Source organism: Larus michahellis, chromosome Z, assembly GCF_964199755.1.
Source record: "Larus michahellis chromosome Z, bLarMic1.1, whole genome shotgun sequence".
Lineage (NCBI taxonomy): Eukaryota > Metazoa > Chordata > Aves > Charadriiformes > Laridae > Larus > Larus michahellis.
The window spans coordinates 2,969,517-2,991,659 of NC_133930.1; the positions used below are offsets into that span (position 1 = coordinate 2,969,517).

At 43.4% G+C, this 22,143-nt stretch overlaps 1 protein-coding gene across 3 annotated transcripts; it reads left to right on the forward strand.

The window, feature by feature from the left end:
* Positions 1-121: 121 nt before the first annotated feature.
* On the forward strand, positions 122-21,207 carry ACAA2 (acetyl-CoA acyltransferase 2). Of its 3 annotated transcripts, none has more exons than XM_074570898.1 (10): positions 122-340; positions 5,112-5,278; positions 7,282-7,410; positions 9,130-9,246; positions 12,270-12,417; positions 14,390-14,565; positions 15,533-15,662; positions 17,879-17,949; positions 18,584-18,738; positions 19,678-21,207. In XM_074570898.1, exons 1-10 carry the CDS (start codon positions 325-327, stop codon positions 19,760-19,762), a joined length of 1,194 nt encoding a protein of 397 aa, XP_074426999.1. In that variant the 5' UTR covers positions 122-324; the 3' UTR covers positions 19,763-21,207. The 3 variants fall into 3 exon arrangements, with proteins under 3 accessions (XP_074426999.1, XP_074427000.1, XP_074426998.1); XM_074570899.1 differs by lacking the exon at positions 122-340 and adding an exon at positions 4,125-4,542 and having other exon boundaries at positions 19,678-20,933; XM_074570897.1 differs by lacking the exon at positions 122-340 and adding an exon at positions 4,316-4,896 and having other exon boundaries at positions 19,678-20,933.
* Positions 21,208-22,143: the final 936 nt, after the last annotated feature.

Genomic DNA, 22,143 nt, shown 5'->3' on the forward strand with positions numbered 1-22,143 from the left:
CCCCGCCGCGGCTGCTCGTCGCGGTGCCGGTGCCGGCCGCCCCTCGGGCCTCCCGCCGCCGCGGCCGCCGTTGCCAGGGCAACGCCGCGGGGGCTGCGCCGCCATCTTTTCTTTCGCCGCCGATTCGCCACAGCCCGCGCCGCCCTTTCCGGGGCTGAGGAAGGAGAAATCGAGTCAAGTAGAAGTGAAATAATAATAATTTAAAAAATATGAAATTTTAAATAAATTTAAAAGTGCCGCCCGCGCCTGCCCGCCCTCTCCGCCCCCAGCGTGGCGAACGTGCGGCGGGTGAGGCGCGGGCGAAGGGGGCGGCAGACGGCGGCCATGGCGCTCCTGAGGGGTGAGCTCCTGTCAGCCGGCGGGGGGCAGGGAGAGCGGGTCCGCGGCTTCCTGAGGGGGAGACAGAGAGAGCGGGTCCATGGTTCCCTGAGGGGGAAGGAGAGAGCAGTGCATGGCTCCTTGAGGGGGCCCGTGGCCCGGGCCGGCTCCCCGAGGGCGGGCCGGGGCTGAGGGGAAGGCGAGCGGCGGCGGCCCGGCGGTCCTGCCCGGGGTGGGCCTCGCCGGGGCAGGCCCGGCTGTAGGGGCCCGTCCTGTTGTCCGTCAGGAAATCCAACGTGGAGCTTCTGAAGCCGTCCCTGTCCCTCCCGGCGGGTGTGGGGAGGTTTCCTCCCCGCTGTCCTGTCGCCGCCCTGTCGCCATCCCTGCGATAGACGGGTTGAGGGGCAGAGCGTGGGGAAGGGGACTCGGTGTCGGTCTGTACTGAGCCCTACTTGAATATATACTGAATATACTGTGTTCGATGTTCTGCAGTGCTTAAGCCCGTTGTGGTACCAGCAAACGTACGGCAAAGGGTGCGGATACATGTCCGATAATTGGCTAAGTCTATGTGCAGTGACTAGAACTGACACTTGAGGTGACGCTTGAGGTGTGAGTGACTGAAAGTTTCTTTTGTCACATCGACCCCCTGCCTGCATTAGCGGTAGCGGTACAGGATAATCTCTATTTGTAGGTGCCAAGGGTTCCTAAAAGCGTTTTGTGTACAGGACTGCTTTATTCTCTACGTGGTTTAAAGTTTTTGCCTCTTAAAAAAATCATAGAATCACAGACTGGTTTGAGTTGGAAGGGACCTTAAAGATTATCTTGTTCCAACCCCCTGCCCTGGGCAGGGACCCCCCTGGCCCTGAGCGGGTCATAAGATAAATAGGGCATAAGGTAAATATGCCCTTTAATACCTTGTCTTGTTTAAAATCAAAGTTAAATTTTATTGTGATAGGGCTTTCTACGTATTGGACAGCCCTTTGCTACTTGGCAGACTGTACCTAAATAATAACCTACGTGTAAGTAAGTCACGGTTTTGGAGTTTCAGGGCTGAAAGCCTGTCGAGTCAGTGTTGCAGGAATTCTGTGTTGCTCTGCTGAGCTGGGTAACACAGAGCAGCTTTGCCCATACTTGTTTGATGTTTATTTTCTGTGCCTGTTTCAGGATCTCCTCTCGTCTCTTGCCACAATATTTTTCCATGTGCTGTTCTTGCTCCTTAATTTTTTTGGAGGTTAATGATTGTTTTTTAGGCCTTCAAAATAGGATCTGACAAAGAAATATTTTCATACCAAGTGCATTTGAGAAATGCTGGAGGGTTAGAGAATGTTTCAGACCTGTGATAGCAGATCCCCATTTGGCAGCAGGTGGTTAAAAAAAAAAAAACAAACCAGATTAAAAAATGTCTTGAATTGAGTGTTTGATAAGTGACCTTTCCTTTCTAGCCCCCAAATGGAACACCTGTCTTATGAAGAAAGGCTGAAGGGTTTGGGTCTCTTCAGTCTGGAAAAAAGACGACTGAGGGGGGATCTCATGAATTCTTATAAATACTTAAAGGGTGGGTGTCAGGAGGATGGGGTCAGGCTCTTTTCAGTGGTGCCCGGGGACAGGACAAGAGGTAACGGGCACAAACTGGAACACGGGAAGTTCCATCTCAACATGAGGAACAACGTCTTTCCCTTGAGGGTGGCAGAGCCCTGGAAGAGGCTGCCCAGAGAGGCTGTGGAGTCTCCTTCTCTGGAGACATTCCAAACCCTCCTGGACATGTTCCTGTCCAGCCTGCTCTGGGTGACCCTGCTCTGGCAGGGGGTTGGACTAGATGATCTCCAGAGGTCCCTTCCAACCCCTGCCAGTCTGTGATATGCATTCAGTGTTCTGCTCTCACCCAATGTTTATCACCTTGGAAAGTTGCAGAGACTCTGGAAGTCTCGCCATGGTCGTGTAGGTCAGTGCTAATTAATGGAGACTTAGGAAGAGCTGTCAAAGGCTGTAGAGCCCTTTCTCAGGACTTCAGCCACCCCTTGTTGCCCTCCTGAAGTTTTGTGGAGGGACCAGCATTTGTAGACATCTCTCCAATCACGCAAAATTAGGCAGGCTCTGGAGTAACATACCCTTAGGAGAACAGCTCTGTGGTCAGCTTAATTCAGCATAATTTATACACAGGTTGTGCTGCTGCTTCTTCCCTTGCTTTTTCAGTCCAGCCTTCTCTTTTAGTCTGAAATTACTGTTTTATTGAGCAGCCAGAAGGTGAACACAGGCGCAGAACTGATCCGAATAAAAATTAGCCCCTCATTTTCAGGCGACTCTGTGTTAGTCTTCAGTTTTAGTTAGTGTGATCTGCTCTGATTTATGCTTTGGCCCTGTGGTGCTGTGGTGAAGAAGCGGCAGCAGCCAGCAGCCTTGGTGAAAGAGAGAGATGTCGTTATTATTGTGAAAGGAAGGTTTAAGGGCAAAGTTCCATCCTCGCCCCCAGACTGTTTGTAAGGCAACAGGGTGTATGTGATTCAGCAAATAACGCGGATAACCAACAGCCTGGCCAATGGGGAGGGGAACAAGGTCTTTTACCTTCATCGGGCCCCTGAGCTGCTCCACAGCAAAGCCTTGTAATCGGCTATTGCTGGCACAATTTTGGAAGGGACAGAGGGACAGGTGGGCAAGTGGTGGCAAGATGAGCGTCAAGGCCTGCTTTGCTGCAGGGAAGATAAGCTTAGGAACATGAGATAATCCTTAAAAGAGCTAAGGGTCTTTTTCTTTACAAGTGGTGTTAAGATTTAATGAAGGCTCAACCTTAACATCCAATAAATTATTGTTAATATAACACATTTTGGATAGTTAAAACTACTGGTCTAAATTTAAACGTGTCACCTGAATACTTAGAGAGGTCAGGGACTAATTCTGCAGCGACTGTATTGAACACACCTGTTTTCCATAAACATAAATCAGCTAAAGCATCCTCACCTTTGTTAAAAAAACCTTGTAGGGGTTCACACCTTGTGTCTGTTAGTAGTTTTCAGCTTTTTTTGAAAAAATATGTACAACCAAAGTAAAAAAAAAAAAAAAAAAATCGGTCGAGTAAATTGAATTACTTGCTGGTATCAATTGAATGATGATTAAACGAAGAGTGAAAACTGATGGTGGGTATAGCACACACTGCGTGGTTTCAAGGGGTCAGTTCCCAGTCTGGGTCCAGGACCTTCCCCGCTGCATCAGCTTTGGCACTTTTCAGACCTCTGAATATACAGAAGCCTTAAAAATTCATGGTTTTACTGATTGTGGTGTTCCTTCTGCACCTGAAAACCTGAAGAGTGGGCTTTTTGGACGTAGAATAGTTAGCAGCTATTTATCCCTTGGAGGAAATAAGTTCTGCTTCTCACAGTTTTTGAATATTTACTGTGTCAGCGCTGTGTTTTAAGGGAGCAGCAGTGGTGTCCTTAGCAAAGACTGCTTTTTAAGGTCTTCTGGGTTCCCCAGAAAGAAGCCGGTGGGCAGTGTCAGGGTGTGAGGGTGCTACTCTGTTTTTGCGTCTTCATGGCTTTGAAAACCACGTTGGTTTTATCATTTATCCCTATCCTTAAGCTCCAGTTCTTGCTTAGTCTACTTCAGGGTATTTCCCATCTTCTGAGTATATTCGTTGCCTGTTTCAAATCCCAAGCGTTCAGGTCCTTGTCAGTGGCGCAGGCTTGACCTTCGCTGGTTTGGAACGTCCTTTTCTGGAAATCACGTAGGCTGGGATCCAAACACATGGGAGACGGAGGAGCACCCTCCTGCCGACAAACCAGCCAAAGAGCGTGGATCACCCGGTCCCTAACAGAGGGCGTGAAAGCAGCCTTCACGAGCAGCTTCATCAACAGGCATTTTCATTTGCCTCCATTCTTCTATCTGTATCTGTCCTTCTAGCGTTACTTAAAATAGCTGTGGCACGCTGGAGGGAAGGGGGTGTCAGCTCTGTTCTTCAACTGGGGGAAAGTTCACGGGCTGCTTCCTGCGCGTTTCTGCCCGCAGAAGCAGAGAGCCGCTGTGCCCGGCAGGCAGTAGATGTTCGATTTGGTCCAGAGGTCGCTTCTCCCAAGCTGAAATTCATATAAGCTACTTCTGGCCAATGCATTTGTACACACGTGCTTGCACACGCTCTCCTGGCCGTTGAAAACTGGATTTTCTTCTCCGAAACTGGAAGGCTGATGCTAATCCAGTTTAGATGACCTATGTCATTCTGGAAATAGCATGAAGGTTTTGATTAGGGAATATTTTTCCTCCTAAGTTAAAGGAATCAAAGTTAAAATGCATATAAAACAGGTTTTTGTTTTGCTTTATTGTTTGGGGTTTTTTTATTCTTATTGAAAACTTTCGGAGTATAAGCCAAAACCTGCTGATTTTTCCAGGATGAGGGAATGGCCTCTTTGTTTCTTAGAAGAACTGTTCCTCGTCTGATTATTTCACGGATGTCCACTGTGGGATTTCATGGGTGTTACTTTCATGCTTTTAGTGCACTAGCACTGATGTCCGATGTGGTGTGTCGGCCTCCTTTCTCTGCCTGGTATCCAAACTGCCTGGGTTTTTTTCAAACCTCTTTGTGGAAAAGAGGTATTTTTGGAATCTTCCCAGTTTTTCTTTCTATCCATTCATTCTGCATACCTTCCCAGTCTAAAGTATTGCTATATCCTTATTTGTCTTGAACGGCGTGGCTTCACATGTGTATATTTATTTGTGAATTTAGGATGTGGTCCAGTTGAGGCTGACTTGGTGGTTTTCTGTTTGTTAGACTCTTCCTATCTGGATAACTCTTGCTTCTTTTGCAGGTGTATTCATCGTTGCAGCGAAGAGAACTCCTTTCGGGACCTATGGAGGTTTGCTGAAGGACATCTCAGCCACCGATCTGACAGAACATGCTGCTCGAGCCGCGCTGGCTGCTGGCAAGGTCTCTCCTGAGATGATTGACAGCGTCGTCGTTGGCAGTGTCATGCAGGTTGGTTGCATGGAAAATTTGCTGGTCGGTGATTATTTCAGTCGTCTCCTTTGGTGTGGTCCTATAGATAGTTACCTCTGCTCTGCAACCAAGAATAAACCAAAGGGGTGGAGATGGAACGGGCAGGTAGCGTTTATCGTGTAGTGTTTCGTGTTCATGTTTAAGGGACATACCCTGCATGATTTGTGATGCTGTTGGGAGCAGGGCTGAGCTTGCTTTGCTCAGTACCAAAGGTAGTTTACACTACCTGATCTAAAAAAAGTGGGTTCATTAAATGGTTAGTTGGTAGTCCCTGGTACGTTTTTCCTATTTTAATGGCTCGAGCTGTGTAGCTCAATGGTCAGTGAGCTTTCACTGGATTGAATAAAACCTTTTCTTTCTGGAGACTGTAACTCATTTGAATCCATTTCCCTTGAGTTTTTTTCGAGTGAATATGAGTTTACTTTGAGCTGGAAGGATACATGCCCTGATTGACAGAGATATTTGGACGATCACATCTTTTCCAAAGATGTTATGATGTAGCTGCTGTTGTATTCAGGGCACCACCATTGCAAAACTGCAGTTATCCACATCTAGGTTAAGGTCTTTGTTTTAGGCAAGACAGTAAAGAGTGTTTCTGGTTTAGTTTTGTATTCTGACTTCACTGTTATTAAGGGTTGGCAGTCTTATTTTGCACTGAGCATTTCAAGGATGCAGAAGAAACAAATACCTGGCAATTTTCACAATAAGCGAACAAACGTGCAGTAATCCTTCTTAAGGATTTTCAGCCAAAAGAGCAGCTTTTGATTCTTCTGTTTCCTACAGCTACCATCTCAGCTTCTTGTATTCAACTTTTTAGGTTTTGTAAGAACTGTTTGTGGCCTAGAGAAAAAATACTGTAGCATCCAAATCTCTTGTAATGCTGTCACATAAAAAATAGCATTCTCCTAATAAATAAAAAAAAGTATTTTCACGTTGAAATATTTCTTTTCCTTTGCCTCATAATTCCCCATCCTCATAGATTTTCTTTTTTTAGTCCTAGATTCCTTTCAAGTATTGTATGATGAAGTTTAAATAACTATGAATGTATGACCATTTTAAACTCCCCTTCTTCAGGAGAGGTGGCTTGATTAAATTTTTTTTTTTCTGTACTTGTATTGGAAAGTAGGATTGTGCACAGAACTTTCTCTTTATAATACGTGCTAGCTTAGGGCATGATCCCCAAGAGCATAAGTGTTCTCTCTGTTTGGAAAAGATCCATTACAAACCTCTAGCAGTGCTGTTATAATTTTTTGTTCTGTGCTCGCCATCATCTGCTGACTCAGTAGTTGAAGTGCAGAAGCCGAATCAGTTTTCTTTCATCTCATGTTGGAGCCTGGTGTATTAAAGTGGTGGGTTCTGAAGCAAACTGCTCTGTGTGCGGTACTTTGCTTCTCATATAGAAATGATAGAGAACCATCTTTGCAAAGCTTTGGAGAAACGAGATTTCATTGTTAGAACGGGCCGGTGTCCAATTAGAACAGCACAGTTAGGAAATTTCGCAAAGTGGTTATGAAGCAGCAGTGGCACCTCCACATTTCCCACAGTCTGTTTTCTGGGGGAGGTCTTTCCCTGTTAGTCTGAGCAACTTTATTTAACCTTGAAATAATTGCTGCTTGCCAGGCGGGATTTGGTCTTATCTCAGTCCATTGTGTGTGTGGTGTTCTGAAAGTAAAGGATAAGGGAAAACATAAGACTATTAAGTTGTTGACTTCAGTCTTAACATCTGTAGTCCTATTTTTGGCCTGTTGCCTAGCCTTTACGACACAGAGTTTCTTTAAAATGGATATTAAGACCTTAGCCCTTTTTGATCATGGTGTCCTTTCGAAGTGAATCGAAGTGCTTCTTATGGCTAGCAGGATTTCTGTTGAACATACGCTGTCTTCTATCAGTGCTACAATTACACCATTCTGAGTTTTCCTCAAGACTTTTACTTTCCAAAGAAATTAGAGTGTAACAAAACCTCCTATTTGTTCCGTCCGCAGAGCGCCGCGGATGCCATTTATATTGCAAGACATGTTGGTTTACGTGTGGGAGTTCCTGTCCCAGTTCCAGCCCTCACTGTCAACAGACTTTGCGGCTCTGGTTTCCAGTCCATTGCCAGTGGATGTCAGGTACAAAGTTCTGTTTTTCTGTATTAGTTGTAACCTTTATCAGACTGTTAGCGTGAGAGAAGAAACGTGTGTAGAAACGTGTACTTTGTGTTTGGGATGAGTCTTATCGTGGATTTTTAGCTACCACTGGTAGAGACTTCTATTGTCCTGCATGGTTTTGTGCAAGAATTCAGCCTCCACAGTGCCATATTTTGTGGTTGGTTTTAAAAATCATCATTCTAGCTATTTTGAGTTTAATATAAGGAATGCAACAAGTGAAACAGAGCTCAGCTGTGCAATAGTTGCATTCTGTGATCCTGTTTGCACGAATTGGAATTACTGGGCGTCAGACCCACAGCAGGAAGCTTTCATCTTTTGCTCATTGTTTATATTCTCGCCTAGCTATGTGAGCAGCAACCTGTGATTTTTAAGCGTCTTTTTGTTCAAAGATCCAGACCCTCTCATGGGTTAGCTAATCTATAGCGTCACTTCTTCTAAAATAGAAGAAAATCAACTGCTTTTGAGCAGTTGGCCAAAACCGCTGAGTAAGTTGGTACAGTGGTACAGTGATTTTTGTTTCATTTGTTCATACAGACCAGTGGTCTATGACTAGCAGTGGTCTATGACTAGCAGTGGTCTAGACTTTACAAAATGAAAGGGTATGTTATGAATATTTGAGCAACCACATAGGTGTTTTTTTAAAAAAGTTCCCGTTGGCTGGCCAATTATTTTAGATCTGATCCTCTAAAGGAAAAAATTGTGGAAGACAATGTAGAGTTAAGGTTACACATTTACAGTAATATCCATCTGGCTGTTTTTTCTAGTGCTTTCTTCAAAGCCCGTACATACATTAGTTTACACTGCAAAAATCTGTTGGGGAATTTGACCATTATTTTGAAAGTGTGGTTGGGAGGTCTCTTCCAAAGGTGGCATTTCATCAGTGCAGCTGATGTTTCTGTATTTCTCTGGCACACAGCAAAGCTGCAGCTTCTATTCTGAGCTGCTTAAATGTGCACCAAGTTTTTTGGTAACTATAGGAAGCATCTCAGCACGTATTACTATAAATCAGTTGTACTAATTATTAACTAGTCGTCTCAAATGCATGTGAAGATAATTTTATCTGCTTCCATTCCAGTACACAAATAAGCTTAACTGTCCAACTGAGTGAATTGTTTTAAGGAAGCAGAATTTTTGAGTGGTCTGATGGTGCGTTTAGTAATTAGGGCTTTTAAGTTCTGTGCACTTTGTCAATGATGAATTAGTGCATTCTGGCGATTTCTTTTCGCAGCTTACCTGGCTAATGTTTTCTAAAATGACCTCCCATTTTTTTTTTTTTTAGAATCACAAGGCTTTGAGGTTTAATTTGTGTTCCTTTTGAGAAGAATGGGAGCTCAAAAAAAAAAAAGCACTCAGCCATCTGTGAACCTAACCACACAAGCATGCAGATGTTTGATGGCTTTGTTCATCAGTCCCGTCATATGCGTGCACTCATATTCCCTTCCTCCCTCATTGATACCATCGTTCCTGGCTGAAAGGAGGAAGAAGGAACACGTAATGAAAGAGGCAGACCCCAATCTTAATAAAAGAGTAAACCCTTCGTAAATAATACACATGGCTAAGCCTGAATTCATTCTCTGTGTGTGGCTTTGTAGGTGACAAGGTCTTTTTCTAAAACAGTTGTTACTCTCTTACAAAAACAGCAGACTAAATCCTAGGTCTGTTTTGTTTTTCTGTTAACAGGAAATTTGCCTGAATGAGTCGGAAGTTGTTCTGTGTGGTGGAGCTGAAAATATGAGCCAGGCTCCGTATGCAGTTCGAAACATTCGATTTGGAACCAGATTAGGAGCAGAACTCAAGGTATAGTACTTTTTTTACTTCTTTTTTTTCTCTGAATAAAGTCATTTTTACAGAGCAACATAAAGTATTGGGCCCATAGTCACTATATCCTTGCAAGTGGAATTATTGGAGATTAGATCCCGATTTAGTTGTTCAAAGCGTTTATCCAGTACTCACACATTATCAAAACAGTAGGCTCAGGCAGTTTTGTTAAGCATGCCAGTTTTGTAGCTTTTCCAAAACCACATTTGAATTCCTGTTCCACGTTAAGCAGATCCCTTGGGTTGAGGAGGAGCGAGTGAGGGACCAATTAGATCATCTAGATATTCACAAGTCCATGGGCCCTGATGGGATGCACCCGAGAGTGCTGAGGGAGCTGGCAGAAGTCATTGCTGGGCCGCTCTCCATCATCTTTGAAAAGTCCTGGAGAACAGGCGAGGTGCCTGGGGACTGGAGGGAAGCCAATGTCACTCCAGTCTTCAAGAAAGGCAAGAAGGAGGAGCCGGGGAACTACAGGCCGGTCAGCCTCACCTCCATCCCTGGAAAGATGATGGAACAGCTCGTTCTGGGTGTCATCTCAAGGCACGTGGAGGAAAGGAAAGCTATCAGAAGTACTCAGCATGGATTCACCAAGGGGAAATCATGTCTGACTAATCTGATAGCCTTCTACGATGGCATGACTAGATGGATAGATGAGGGGAGGGCGGTAGATGTGGTCTACCTTGACGTAAGCAAGGCGTTTGACACGGTCTCCCACAGCATCCTCATAGGGAAGCTTAGGAAGTGTGGGTTAGATGAATGGACAGTGGGGTGGATAGAAAACTGGTTGAAAGATAGAGCTCAGAGGGTTGTGATTAGGGGCACAGAGTCTAGTTGGAGACCAGTGACGAGTGGTGTTCCCCAGGGGTCAGTACTGGGTCCAGTCCTCTTCAACATATTCATCAATGACCTGGATGAGGGGATAGAGTGCGCCCTCAGCAAGTTTGCTGATGACACCAAGCTGGGTGGGGTGGCTGACACACCGGAAGGCTGTGCCGCCATACAGAGAGACCTGGACAGGTTGGAGAGTTGGGCAGAGAGGAACCTTATGAAGTTCAACAAGGGCAAGTGTAGGGTGCTGCACCTGGGAAGGAACAACCCCATGCACCAGTACAGGTTGGGGGCAGACCTGCTGGAGAGCAGCTCAGCTGAAAGAGACCTGGGAGTCCTGGTGGACAACAGGCTGACCATGAGTCAGCAATGTGCCCTTGTGGCCAAGAAGGCCAATGGCATCCTGGGCTGCATCAAGAAGAGTGTGGCCAGCAGGTCGAGGGAGGTCATCCTCCCCCTCTACTCTGCCTTGGTGAGGCCGCACCTGGAGTACTGTGTCCAGTTCTGGGCTCCCCGGTTCAAGAGGGACAGGGAACTGCTGGAAAGGGTGCAGCAGAGGGCTACAAAGATGATTGGGGGACTGGAACACCTCTCTTATGAGGAAAGGCTGAGGGATTTGGGTCTCTTCAGTCTGGAAAAAAGACGGCTGAGGGGTGACCTTATCAACGCTTATAAATACTTAAAGGGTGGGTGTCAGGAGGATGGGGCCAGGCTCTTTTCAGTGGTGCCCGGGGACAGGACAAGAGGCAATGGGCACAAACTTGAACATAGGAAGTTCCACCTAAACATGAGGAGGAACTTCTTTACCCTGAGGGTGACAGAGCACTGGAACAGGCTGCCCAGAGAGGTGGTGGAGTCTCCAACTCTGGAGACATTCAAAACCCGCCTGGACATGTTCCTGTGTAACCTGCTCTAGGTGACCCTGCTCTGGCAGGGGGGTTGGACTAGATGATCTCCAGAGGTCCCTTCCAACCCTATGATTCTATGATTCTATGATTCTATGATCAATAAACTCTTAGACACAAAATTAGTTCACTTGGTACATCCCATCGAAACACTGTATATAATATAAAAATTTGTCAGAGCCTGTGAAATAGAGGCCTGCACAGTTTAGGTGAAGATAGTAAGAGTAGCAATGGGTAGAGAGACTGGTAAAGAACATGTATACTTTCAAGTTGTAAGCATCTGTCAAATTTAAAAGTGGGAACTTGAAGTTAAATCCATTGACAGATTAATTATTTTTGCATTTTCTTCTGAAGATAAATCCTTAGTGAATACCGTGGGGAATTTTGCAGCAGGACCCAGCTCTGCTGTGATAATTACCATTTACTCAGTGGGTCATAACCGACATCAAAATGCTAAATTGGGGTATTTCAGTGTTTCAGCCCTTTGGGGTTTTTTCTGTGCTGTTTTTCCACGATGATGACGGCGAATACGAAGCGTGCCTGACTCTTCTGTGACTCTTGTGTGGCACTGTGGCCAAGCCTCAGTTCCTACAGAGAACACCTTCACAAGGTGGCTGATAACAATGAGTCTCCATAGGTGCCGCTGAGTTCTTATCATGAAGATAATTGAATTATACGGTCGCAGGTGAATGAGTGATTTATCTTGCCGAACTTTACTGGTAACAGAGAGATGACAAACCCCATCTGAACTGACTGGGCTTGGCTTTATCAGGTTAACTGAAGTCAGACGTGGGTATTTTCTCACCTGAGGTGTTTTAACCACAGAAACCTTTGACTCAAGTAAGGTGATTTTACCTCACAGTAGATAAAAAGCCAAAGAATCAATAGGCTGCTGCGCCTTTTGGCTGTTCCTCACCTTTCCTTCTTAGTAACGAGGAAGACAGGTGTGTTTTCTCATAAGTCTCTAATAAATAATTCATGCAGTGAAATATGCTGGAAAGCTAAGAATCATAGGCTTTTCCCAAATCTCTCAGGGCCACATATGAGTGGAAAGAACCACGCTAGAGCACAATGTAGATTAACTGAAATAACACACAAGAACTTGCATACTGCTTTGTTCTAAATTAAATAAAATATCTGTAGGTAACCTGACTTAATTTTACAAAGAGACATTAGTTTCCAAGAGGCTGCTGAATAATTAGAAACTGTCAATAATAAATGTTAATATCTCTGTGCTTTATAATTTTCTTTTCGTAATGTTCCATGCAGTTGGAAGACACGTTGTGGGCAGCCCTAACAGACACGCATGTTAAAATACCGATGGCGATTACAGCTGAAAATCTTGCTGCAAAGTACAACATCACGCGAGAGGACTGTGACCGATACGCATTCAAAACGCAACAGAGATGCAAAGCTGGTTAGTAAATTTAGGAATGGAAGTGTTTGTATGATACTAGTTTCAAGTCAGTTTTTAACAGTGATTTAAAGTATTCTTAAGTTTTGTGTAGCTGGTGGGTCTTGGTGTAATTCGTCTTTTGATTTGCAGATACTGTAATTCGTGGTTTTTTTTGCCTTGTGATGCAAGCAGCCCACTCCTTGGGGGGTTGACTTTGAATATACTGAGTCAGGTGTTGTGCCTGTCAGCAGGGTGAGTAGCAAGTCGGTGTCCACTGGCTTGCTGCGTCTTCCTAGCGGACACTCAACAGCTGTCCAGGCAGCAAATGCCGTTGGCCTGTCACATGTCACCTCTCGCCTGAACAGGATTCGTGTTCGTGAATGTGGCTGATTGGTGCCCCTTTGCTGGGATGCTTTGTCCTTCTCTTCCCCGCAGCAGAGCAGCGTTGTCCCAGGCATGGGACATGACTCCTTTCCTTTCTTTCCACTTCACTGCCAGAACAGTCCTCTCCCACAGCGACCCGCATCCTTCTGGCATGCCAGCCCATGCTATAATTGATCTAAATCCTTTTTCTTTCCTTTGCAAATCATATGCTGTTCTACAACCTTTGAACAGTTAGGGCAGATGGAATCTGAAGAGGGGATAGTTGTTCCAACTGTTCTCTGGGTGGTTTACATGGCCAAAGCCATAATTCAGAGGTAACAGATTACTGTGAGTTGCTGGTGTAAACAGTAGAACATATAATGATCACCCTGGGACTTCACCATACGTTGCAACCCAAAGCTGAACATACAAAGGCAAGATCTAAGCATACTTTAACGTTCTAATGATGGTGCTTTTTAACAGCTGCTACTGTTGAAGGAAGATTTTCTATTTTTTACAATGGGTATAGCAATGCTTTTTGTAACTTTTTGCAATCCTGTGTTACCTGCCCTGCTGATCATAGTTAACTAACTCCTGCCGTTCCTGGAGGCTTTGCTAGAAACCGTGCCCCTGAAGAGGCTTTTGCTTCTTTCTTGTTTTCTAGGATTTTGCCTTGCTGATTTTGTTTCTGCTTGTTATAACCAGTTCATCTTATTCCACGCTAAAGAGTCCTGTGGCTAATCAGGAAGGAAGGAAGATTTTGTAGAATTTATTGAGAAAGTTCAGAGGTAGCTAAAAACCGTCAGATATGGCAATTTCAGTTTCTTAGTTTTAAATCCCTTAGAGTTGCATTTGTGGAATGACGTGAAGTGGCTGGGAATCTTGGTACAGTTTTGGGAGATAGGAGTTGGTTTGGTTTTAAATCTGTGTGTTCACATCAACATTGTGGACACAAAAGGCAGTGTTTAGTTGCCTGAATATTGGTGTCTAATGTCACCTTAGGTGATGTGGCCAGATGCTCTTTTGGGCATCTTAGATGATATCTACAGTGTCTTGAATTGTCTCAGGTTGTTTAGGCAGCTGAATCCCATTCTAAAATCATGACTTGACTGGGAGATCCTGTGGAGGAGCAGCTTGGACAGGAATTTAGATTTTATACAATAGCTTACGCTGATTATCGACAGGGAACACGTGGCTCAGGATTTTTTTCCACGTTCCTCTGAGCGAGATTTGCAGCTTCTTGGCCCTCTGATAAGTGGCAGACCTGTAGACTAAAGCAAAAATACAGGGATATGTATACCAAAAATAAATCTAGTGGTTAAAAAAAAAAATAAAATATGAGTTCAATTATTTATAGCTGAAATAACACTTCAATATTTGAGACTTTCTTTGGAGAAGTTTGGGAATCTATTTGTAGAGTTTTTGCCCAGTTTCTAAAAAAAACCAAACAAACAATAAAACACCAGCCAGCCTATTTAAGCAAAATAAAGCATAAACAGTACTGTCCCTGAACTCTTGGTTAAAATAGAGCAAAAGTTGTGTGCACATGAAAATAGGATTATTGGTCATGCTGCGCAATCAGCTCGATATTTTTATCCGAGTCCTTTTATTTTCCTTTTTGTGGTTGCAGCTCATGATGCTGGTTACTTTAATGCTGAGATGGCACCAATTGAAGTGAAAACGAAAAAGGGGAAAGAAAGTATGCAAAAGGACGAGCACCCAAAACCCCAGACCACTCTGGAACAACTGGCGAAGCTCCCGTCTATCTTTAAAAAGGATGGAACAGTGACTGCTGGGAATGCTTCAGTGAGTACGTCAAAGCCTTGTGTCGTGCAAGTGTCACCTCTAAGGTTCTCCAAATTTATTGTCACTGTATTTATGTCCAGCTTGGCCACTGATGGCTGTCAGCGGTGTCTCCTGATGAAAGCGATTTCTAATTCTGCAGTTGAACAGCCCTGGTTGACTGTTCCAGCCCCAAGATGGCAGGGGCTCCTTCAGTCTGCTCCTCTGTCCTAAAATTTGCTTCTGGGGATTGTCACTGTTCTTTTACTGAGGCATTGACACGTCCTCCTCAGTCTTGAGTTATGCACTTGATACCTGCAGCAGCTATGTAGAATTAGCCATTCTACTTTCAATAATTACTGAAGATTTGCTTTACAAATCATGCATTATAATACGGGCCATGCTGCTGCTGCTCATCTTTGTGCCGCAATTCGTATCGTCTGTTGTCCAAACCACATTGCGCTCTTACCCAGGGCGGACTGGGTGCTTTGCAGCATGTCATTGCAGACTGTTCCTCTTACAGTCATTATCCTAATCAATTGATTAATGTTCTTTGAGCCAGAAGGGTCACTGTGATCATATAATCTGAATTCCTGCCTAAAATAGATCATAGCCACAGTAAGTATGGGTGTCTGTAAAGTATCTTTTATAATTAATAGTGCATACGTTATCCAATATTAATAGTGTCCTTGTGAGTCTACAGAATGATATTTCCAGGGTAAGGGAGACTTTAAGTGGCAAAAATGTATTTTGCTTTTCTAAAACATTGAAATTAATTAAACATCTATATTTAACTTTCTTTAATAGTCCACATAATAGCGAAAGATTGTGGTTCGTTGTTTTGAATGAACGCCAATGCAATTGTCTGTTAAACGTTAATAGTAGTGTCTTGGATCAAGCTTTTTTTGAGGGGCATATTTAGTTTCAAGTGGGGGGGTTTTTTGTTTGTTTTATTTTCTCCACTAAGAATGCTTCTCTCTCTTACTGCAAGGGGGTGTGTGACGGAGCTGGTGCAGTCATCATCGCCAGTGAATCAGCGCTTAAAAAGCACAATCTTACTCCTCTGGCAAGAATAGTAGCCTATCACTCATCTGGCTGTGACCCTTCCATAATGGGCATTGGTAAGTTGCAATTAAGGACATTATTTCATAGCATGAAGCAGCATTATAATATTCTTGTGTTGAGCATTATAAAGGAAAGAAAGGGAGGTTGCAGTGTGTTGAGTTGGGTAGCTCTCAAGACGTTTGCGTGGCTTACTACAGAGAGACTGTTCATTCCGCTGCATCAGTCCATCCCTCTTACGCAGAGGGACTGCCTTCTTCCTCAGTTTGACTGAAAACATATGTCCAGGGCCTGACGTGTAGAATTAGCACTGAACTATCGTCCCACAGGCACCTTTTTTTCCCCCTTTTTTACTCTCTGTGTTAGTAACGCAAGAAAATAGTCACTCTCTCAATCTTTTTAGAAACACTTTTCTCCTGAAATTCCCTTTAGTAAGCTTTTCCTGAAAGAGCATTGCCTAGGTGTACACCTCTCAGCAGTTACTCAGTTGCTCAAGCTAAGATTGGATTCCAGGATACACATCTGTCCAGGTATTATTTTGGCAAACCAACTACTTCTCTTTTTTTAGACCCATAATTTCTGCTTCCTAATCAAGTAGCTGTTAACGCAAACAAACCCTCAAAGCCAATGCAGACACCCCAGGATTTTTCCCTTCTGTTTAGTTTGTAGACAGCATTGTGTCCCAGCATCGCTTTTCCTTTCTGCCATTCTGCTCGGAGGGGTCATTGTGGACTGGTTCCATGTGTCAGTAGAAATGCAAATGAAGCATTGTCAGATTTGTTTTCTTGATCAGACTATCTGACTAACACAACCTTCAAAGCAAATGTAGAGGGAGGGTTTCTTTCGCTAGACTTCATGCTGTCATTGTGCTTTCTAAACTAGCCCATTCTTTCTAGGTCAGGCTACTCTTTTAGCTTGTTTAAAAACTTCATAAATTATATGGGGAAACAGTTAGTATCGTAACTCCTTAGCGCCGCAGCTTGTCCCCAGCAAGTCAAAAGGACCAGATGAGATTCATCGACATGACAGCAACAGATCTGAGAAGAGGAGCTCAGACGGAGCAACTGCCCTTTCGCATTCTGATAGTGATAGGGAGTCCTGCTTCACAATGTCTAGGACGAGAATTCATTATTTAAAAAAAAAAAAAAAAAAAAAAAAAAAAAAGAGAGAGAAAAGAGGGGGGAAAAGTCTACTTGGCTGTCATTAATGGTCTTTGTATTGTCCACATGAGACCCTCCCATTACTCTCACGCGTAACAAGCATACTAAAACCTCTCCGTAATGAGATGCATTTAGAATCTAGTATTAAGCTGACTGAGGCTTTCTAATAATCCACTGAGCTTTGAACTGAGCCCTTTCTTCTTTTAATTTTTCTGTCTCTTCAATCATTTACTTATTTTTGTGTTTTTTATTCTTCGAGCTTTGAGTTTTCAACACCTTTTTTTGGTAGTGAGATAGCATTTAGGATTGTTAACGTTTTAGGACTGGGGTTTTTTTGTCTGATGATCAGCTACCATCTAACGTCTTGATATCTTTGTCCTACAAGCTCATATCTGATTATCCCTTTCAAATTCTCTTTGAGTGTCTCCTTTTTGAGGTAGCTGTGCTTTGAGATTAATCTCCCCTAACGGATTATACTACATCGTAGAGGTCAGCTTTCTTCCAGAGAACAGTTTTATTGCCAAAGTCTGTAATATTCTCAAAAAAAAATAATCTTACTGTCTTCAGTTGGCTGAGACCTGGGTCACAGGGAACGTTTTATTATTAGTTTTTTTGACTAGGAGATTTTCAGAGAAATTGCATTAAGAACACCAAAACAACGATACCCGTAACTAAACCCATGACCAGCAAACTCTAGAACAGCCTGCCTTTTTCTTTTTTATATACCCGGAGGCTGCAAATTGTGAGGAAAGAATAAGCCGAAAGGAGAGCGCCTCAAAACTGTCGCAAAGTTCTTTTCTTTGGCTGGGGACTTTCAGTTCTCTTGACTTGCAAGCTATGCGTGTGTTTACCAACATAGCTGTGCAGCAGTAGTGACGCTCCTAGCTTTCCCTGGCGGCGTGTTGAGGAGGCTGCCAAATAGTTGTCAGTTTTAGGGAGTTCTCTCACCAGCTAATAAAGCAGGTGAGTGGCATATCCAGAATTCATTGGCTGCCCAGGGGCTCATGGGAGGGGATCTGATGAGGCTTTATGAAGCTATCCTTTGTATAACGTGTTTATAAGCCTTTGTATTTTTTTTTTTTATTTAACTAACTGTGTATACAATTTACACCTAGGCCCTGTACCTGCAATTACCGAGGTTCTGAAGAAAGCAGGATTGACCCTGAAGGACATGGATTTGATAGAGGTAAGGAGTTTTAACATGAACAGTGGGGTTACCCCGGATCTTTTTAGCAGAAACATGCTACTCGTACGTGTAGCCCATCATCACAAGGTGGGTGTTTCTGCATGCCTGGAGCCCACCTACTTTAGCTGGCCCGCCTGACCATCTGGTTTCCACCACACAGGTGCACAGTCATTACAAAAATCTCAGGCACGTGGAAATTGCAAATGGCGTGATAGCATTCCATGGAACAAAAAATAGCCTCATGTGACATGAGGTTTTACTCTGTTGGCTGGACTGTTACTGTTTTAGGTTAGTCACGCTTCTCCATTTGTGAACAAGGCCTTTTTTAGTCAGAGAAACACGCTCTTCGTGAACACAGTAAATCAGAATATACTATGCCTTTTTAAAAATAGAATATACTACGTACTTATTTTGTATCACATGTGCCAGAAGGATTTGAATTTACATGGGGTTGGCCTGACAATTTGTATTTTGTCCAAGGTAACGCTTTTATAAACACAATGTTTAATATTTTTCTTAATCAAAATGACCTGGAGAGGAAGTGCACCTCATTTAATCTCGTGTGCACACACGCTGCTGAAAGCTTATGAAGCTGAAAGTTGTGAACAGTTGTATTGTTTCTCTGGCGTTTTAGGTGAATGAGGCATTTGCACCTCAGTATCTAGCTGTGGAAAAAGTTTTGGGCCTTGACCCTGAAAAAACCAATGTCAACGGAGGTGCCATCGCTATAGGCCATCCTTTGGGTGCTTCAGGGTCACGGATCACAGCTCATCTGGTTCATGAATTAAGGTATGTATGTAGCCGATAGCTGCTGCTGCTGAATATAGTTCTGATGTATTTACACCTGCAAAAGATTTTTAGCGTGGATACTGTGTGACTGAAATCTTCCAGTTCACTGGCTTAAAACTTCCCACACGTGCTGGTTGCTGTACGAATTAGTTGCCTTTGTGCTGTAGTCCAGGTCCTGCAGTTTGCCTCCTATTCCATTCTGTTATCATTACAGGATTATTTTTTTTTTCCTCTAAATCTCACCCAGGCCCACAGTAGTCAGCAGGAAGGTTTCCTTTATTTAAATGGCCTCTGAGAAAAGTCTGTGCTCTTCTTAACAGGGTGCATTTAAAAGGCTTTGTCGTCATCTTCTTTCTCCTTCAGTTCATTTTCAGAATTGTGACTCTTTTGGTTTGCTTGAGATGCTTAGCACCGTTTTAATCTCAGTTTTCCTTTTTTTTCCCCCCCTGAGGGCAGAGATCACTGTATCTTTTTGCTTGTACTTGCAACACTATGTTAGCGTTCAACCACAAAGCCTCAGTTAATTTGCACCTTGCAGAAAACTGTTTCTTGGACTGCGGCTGTAGAAAACTTTAGCTTTTAAGAACTACCTTGGCAATCAAATTCTATTTTACTTAAGCCATTTTTATTATGTGTTGAAACCACAAGTATCCCGTAATGGCATTCCTTGCCATTTTGCATTCCTAAGAACAATATAACGTACCATCTTTTAGATGGTAAAAGACTCAGACCCTGCAACTCCTGGTTTTTCTAGAGAAATATTTCAACATCAATTGAGGCTTTGTGATATTTTTTCTAGAAAAAGAAGAGCATACACAGTCTAAAATGTCAATTTTTGTAGTACCTAGCTGATAGCTAATTTCCATTCATAAAATCAGGACGACAGCTACTACGGTTTCATCAATGTAAATAATTTTCACCGTTCCTTTTTCCGTACAGGCGTCGTGGTGGGAAGTATGCGGTTGGGTCAGCTTGCATTGGCGGTGGACAAGGTATTGCTGTTATCATCGAGAACGCAGCCTGAGAGATTCTGGAGACTGCAGTGTTCCCTGAATTACTGCTTCCCTGAGAAACTTCTGCCTTTCGTGACAATAAAGCATCACTACCTGCCTTCCTTTTGTGCCGTTCCTGCAAGGTAAAGGAATAGCTGAGAAGCCTGAATTCTGAACAAAAAGATTAATGTCTTTCTAACTAAAGGAAGTGTAACAGCGATTTAATTTCACACTGATGAAGTGTTTTCTAAAAGCCTCTTTTCAATCAAAGTTAATGTATTTCTGTAGGCAAAATTCTTTTCATTTCCTGAGGAAATTGCCTGTCAAACTTTCACCAAACCTGCCTTAAAATAGCAGTCAGAGCAGCTTTTTAAACAAGTATGGCTTAAACCGTTCTTATTTCAGCTACTGCTGCTCTCTGGCACGTGTGCCTCTTTTATCATCAGGAGATGTGAAAATTTAATTGGCGACCTTCTGAAGTATATACTGATTGTGGATTGAGGGCTATGACCTGTACCCTGCTGTTTTGCAAGGGAAAAGAAAATGAGCGAAAGCTGAAATTTCCGTTGTGCCTCCTAAAGAACAATAAATATAACAGAAAAAAAAAAAAGGGCTTGGTGTTTGTTTGTTTGTTTGTTTGTTTTAAAAGTAAATCCCACTGAGAATTGTTAGTTTTGGTAAGTCAGTGTTGGGTTTTGGAGAGACTGTTTTTCCTGGCTGAGGAATAACTGGTGTTTACGAGGTAGTTTCTAGAGAACTCTAGCAAATCTGCCAGCCCTCCAAGAGGGGTGGGAGTTGCATCTAACCGTGTTGCTGCACGGTAACTGCATACATACAGCAACTCATTTCTCAACTTCCTCTAACAGTATTGTCTGTATGTCTTGAGTCACTTCAAGTGGGGCTGTTCTTAGCTAATTTGAGGAGTGCACATCTGAGGAAGTTGTCTTGCCTCTCGCAGGCAGTGGGATTGAAGTTACGAATCATTTGACATAGTGTAGATTACGAAATGAGATCTGCATTGGCTCTACTCACTGGAAGTCCTCCCCTCTTGCTGTACCGTCAAGAGGAACTTGCAGCTTGCTCTGATATAGATGTCTGCCTTAGATACTCACCGGTAGTTGGATATATCCCGTGTCAGAGACAGCGCGCGCTTCTCCATAGCCTGTACTGTGCTGTGTATACAAATAATACAAGCAAAGACTTTAGCCTTTACTCTTCCTCATCCTCTGTCCACTGCCAAAATATTGCTTATCTACAACTTCTTCTTGTCACTACACTGGCACGAGCTGTGACGATTGTGAAAGGTGGGAGGTTATTCAAAACCTGACTGCCCAGCCTAGCAAGAAATTCAGGTCAAGGCAAGTGTTGTTCCAACTGGTGGATAACAGTTGAAGTATGTTAATCACCGTTCCTGGGGGTTTTATGGATGCAGTCTCTTTAACGACTGCAGCAACATTTAGCGCTGTTTGTATGGATTAAAAAAGAAAAACACAACAGCTGCCATAAGGCAGCAAACTAAGTGTTCCTCTAACAGAGTATCTGTTTTCCTCTTTCTTATATATCTTAGTAAGTTAGGGTTACTGGGATTTCGCTGTTCAAGATACAGTCGCCACGCTGATTTTATAAAGCAGGATGGTTTCTATTCATAGTTCCTTCCATAATACCCAATAACTAATTTCCTCTTCCTTCGTGACTGTGGATAATCACTGAACTCTTATTTTCAGAGAATTGGCCGCAGTTTTTCCAAGATCTCGTCCCTGTGTAGTAACAGTTCTTTCAGAACTCATCACTGTGTAGGTACAGTAAAGAATAATCCCCTTCAGGCACTTCATTTTGCACGTAATGTTTCATTCCCCTCTCTTATCATTCAGTTTTTTGAGATCCACGTGTAATTCTAGCTGTAAGAGCTGAATTTGGTCATCCTGAATAATTGTGTATGTTCTGCAAAATGCATCATGATGTCCACCTCATTTTCCAGATAACTTATGACCGTGTTATCAGCACAGATGACTGTATATCCTGCTAATAACCTTTCTTTGCTGTGGAGCCATCTGCTTATTCCCCTATCATTCCATTTTTATCCTGTTCATTTCCTGGAAAAGCCTCTGATGGGGGGCTTTGTCATGCTACAGTGAAACGGTGCAATCCTTTCCCGTGAAGTTACTGGGACTTGACATATTGCGCTTCTGATAGATGCAACTTCTCCCACAACGTCTGGATTTTGAAGTTCAGTGTCTGCTTTTTCAGGGACATTAAGCGAAAATGCTCTTGTTTTGGGAGTAAACTTAATTTCTTTCTTTTTACCTGTCTGTGGTCTCAGGTTGCAGCGCCTGGTGGTATAAACACTCCCTTTAAAGTTTGGTTAGGGAGCATGCAATCCCTTCTTTAGGTTAGAAACCAACCTACGTGTTCA

What these genes read in the sequence shown, in the direction of transcription:
- ACAA2 (XM_074570897.1), top strand. Translation starts at nt 4,704, where the DNA reads ATGGCCTCTTTGTTTCTTAGAAGAACTGTTCCTCGTCTGATTATTTCA. An exon ending in CCATTGCCAGTGGATGTCAG is followed by an intron (nt 7,411 to 9,129) that starts GTACAAAGTTCT and finishes TTCTGTTAACAG; the next exon opens with GAAATTTGCCTGAATGAGTC. An exon ending in AGGACATGGATTTGATAGAG is followed by an intron (nt 17,950 to 18,583) that starts GTAAGGAGTTTT and finishes CTGGCGTTTTAG; the next exon opens with GTGAATGAGGCATTTGCACC.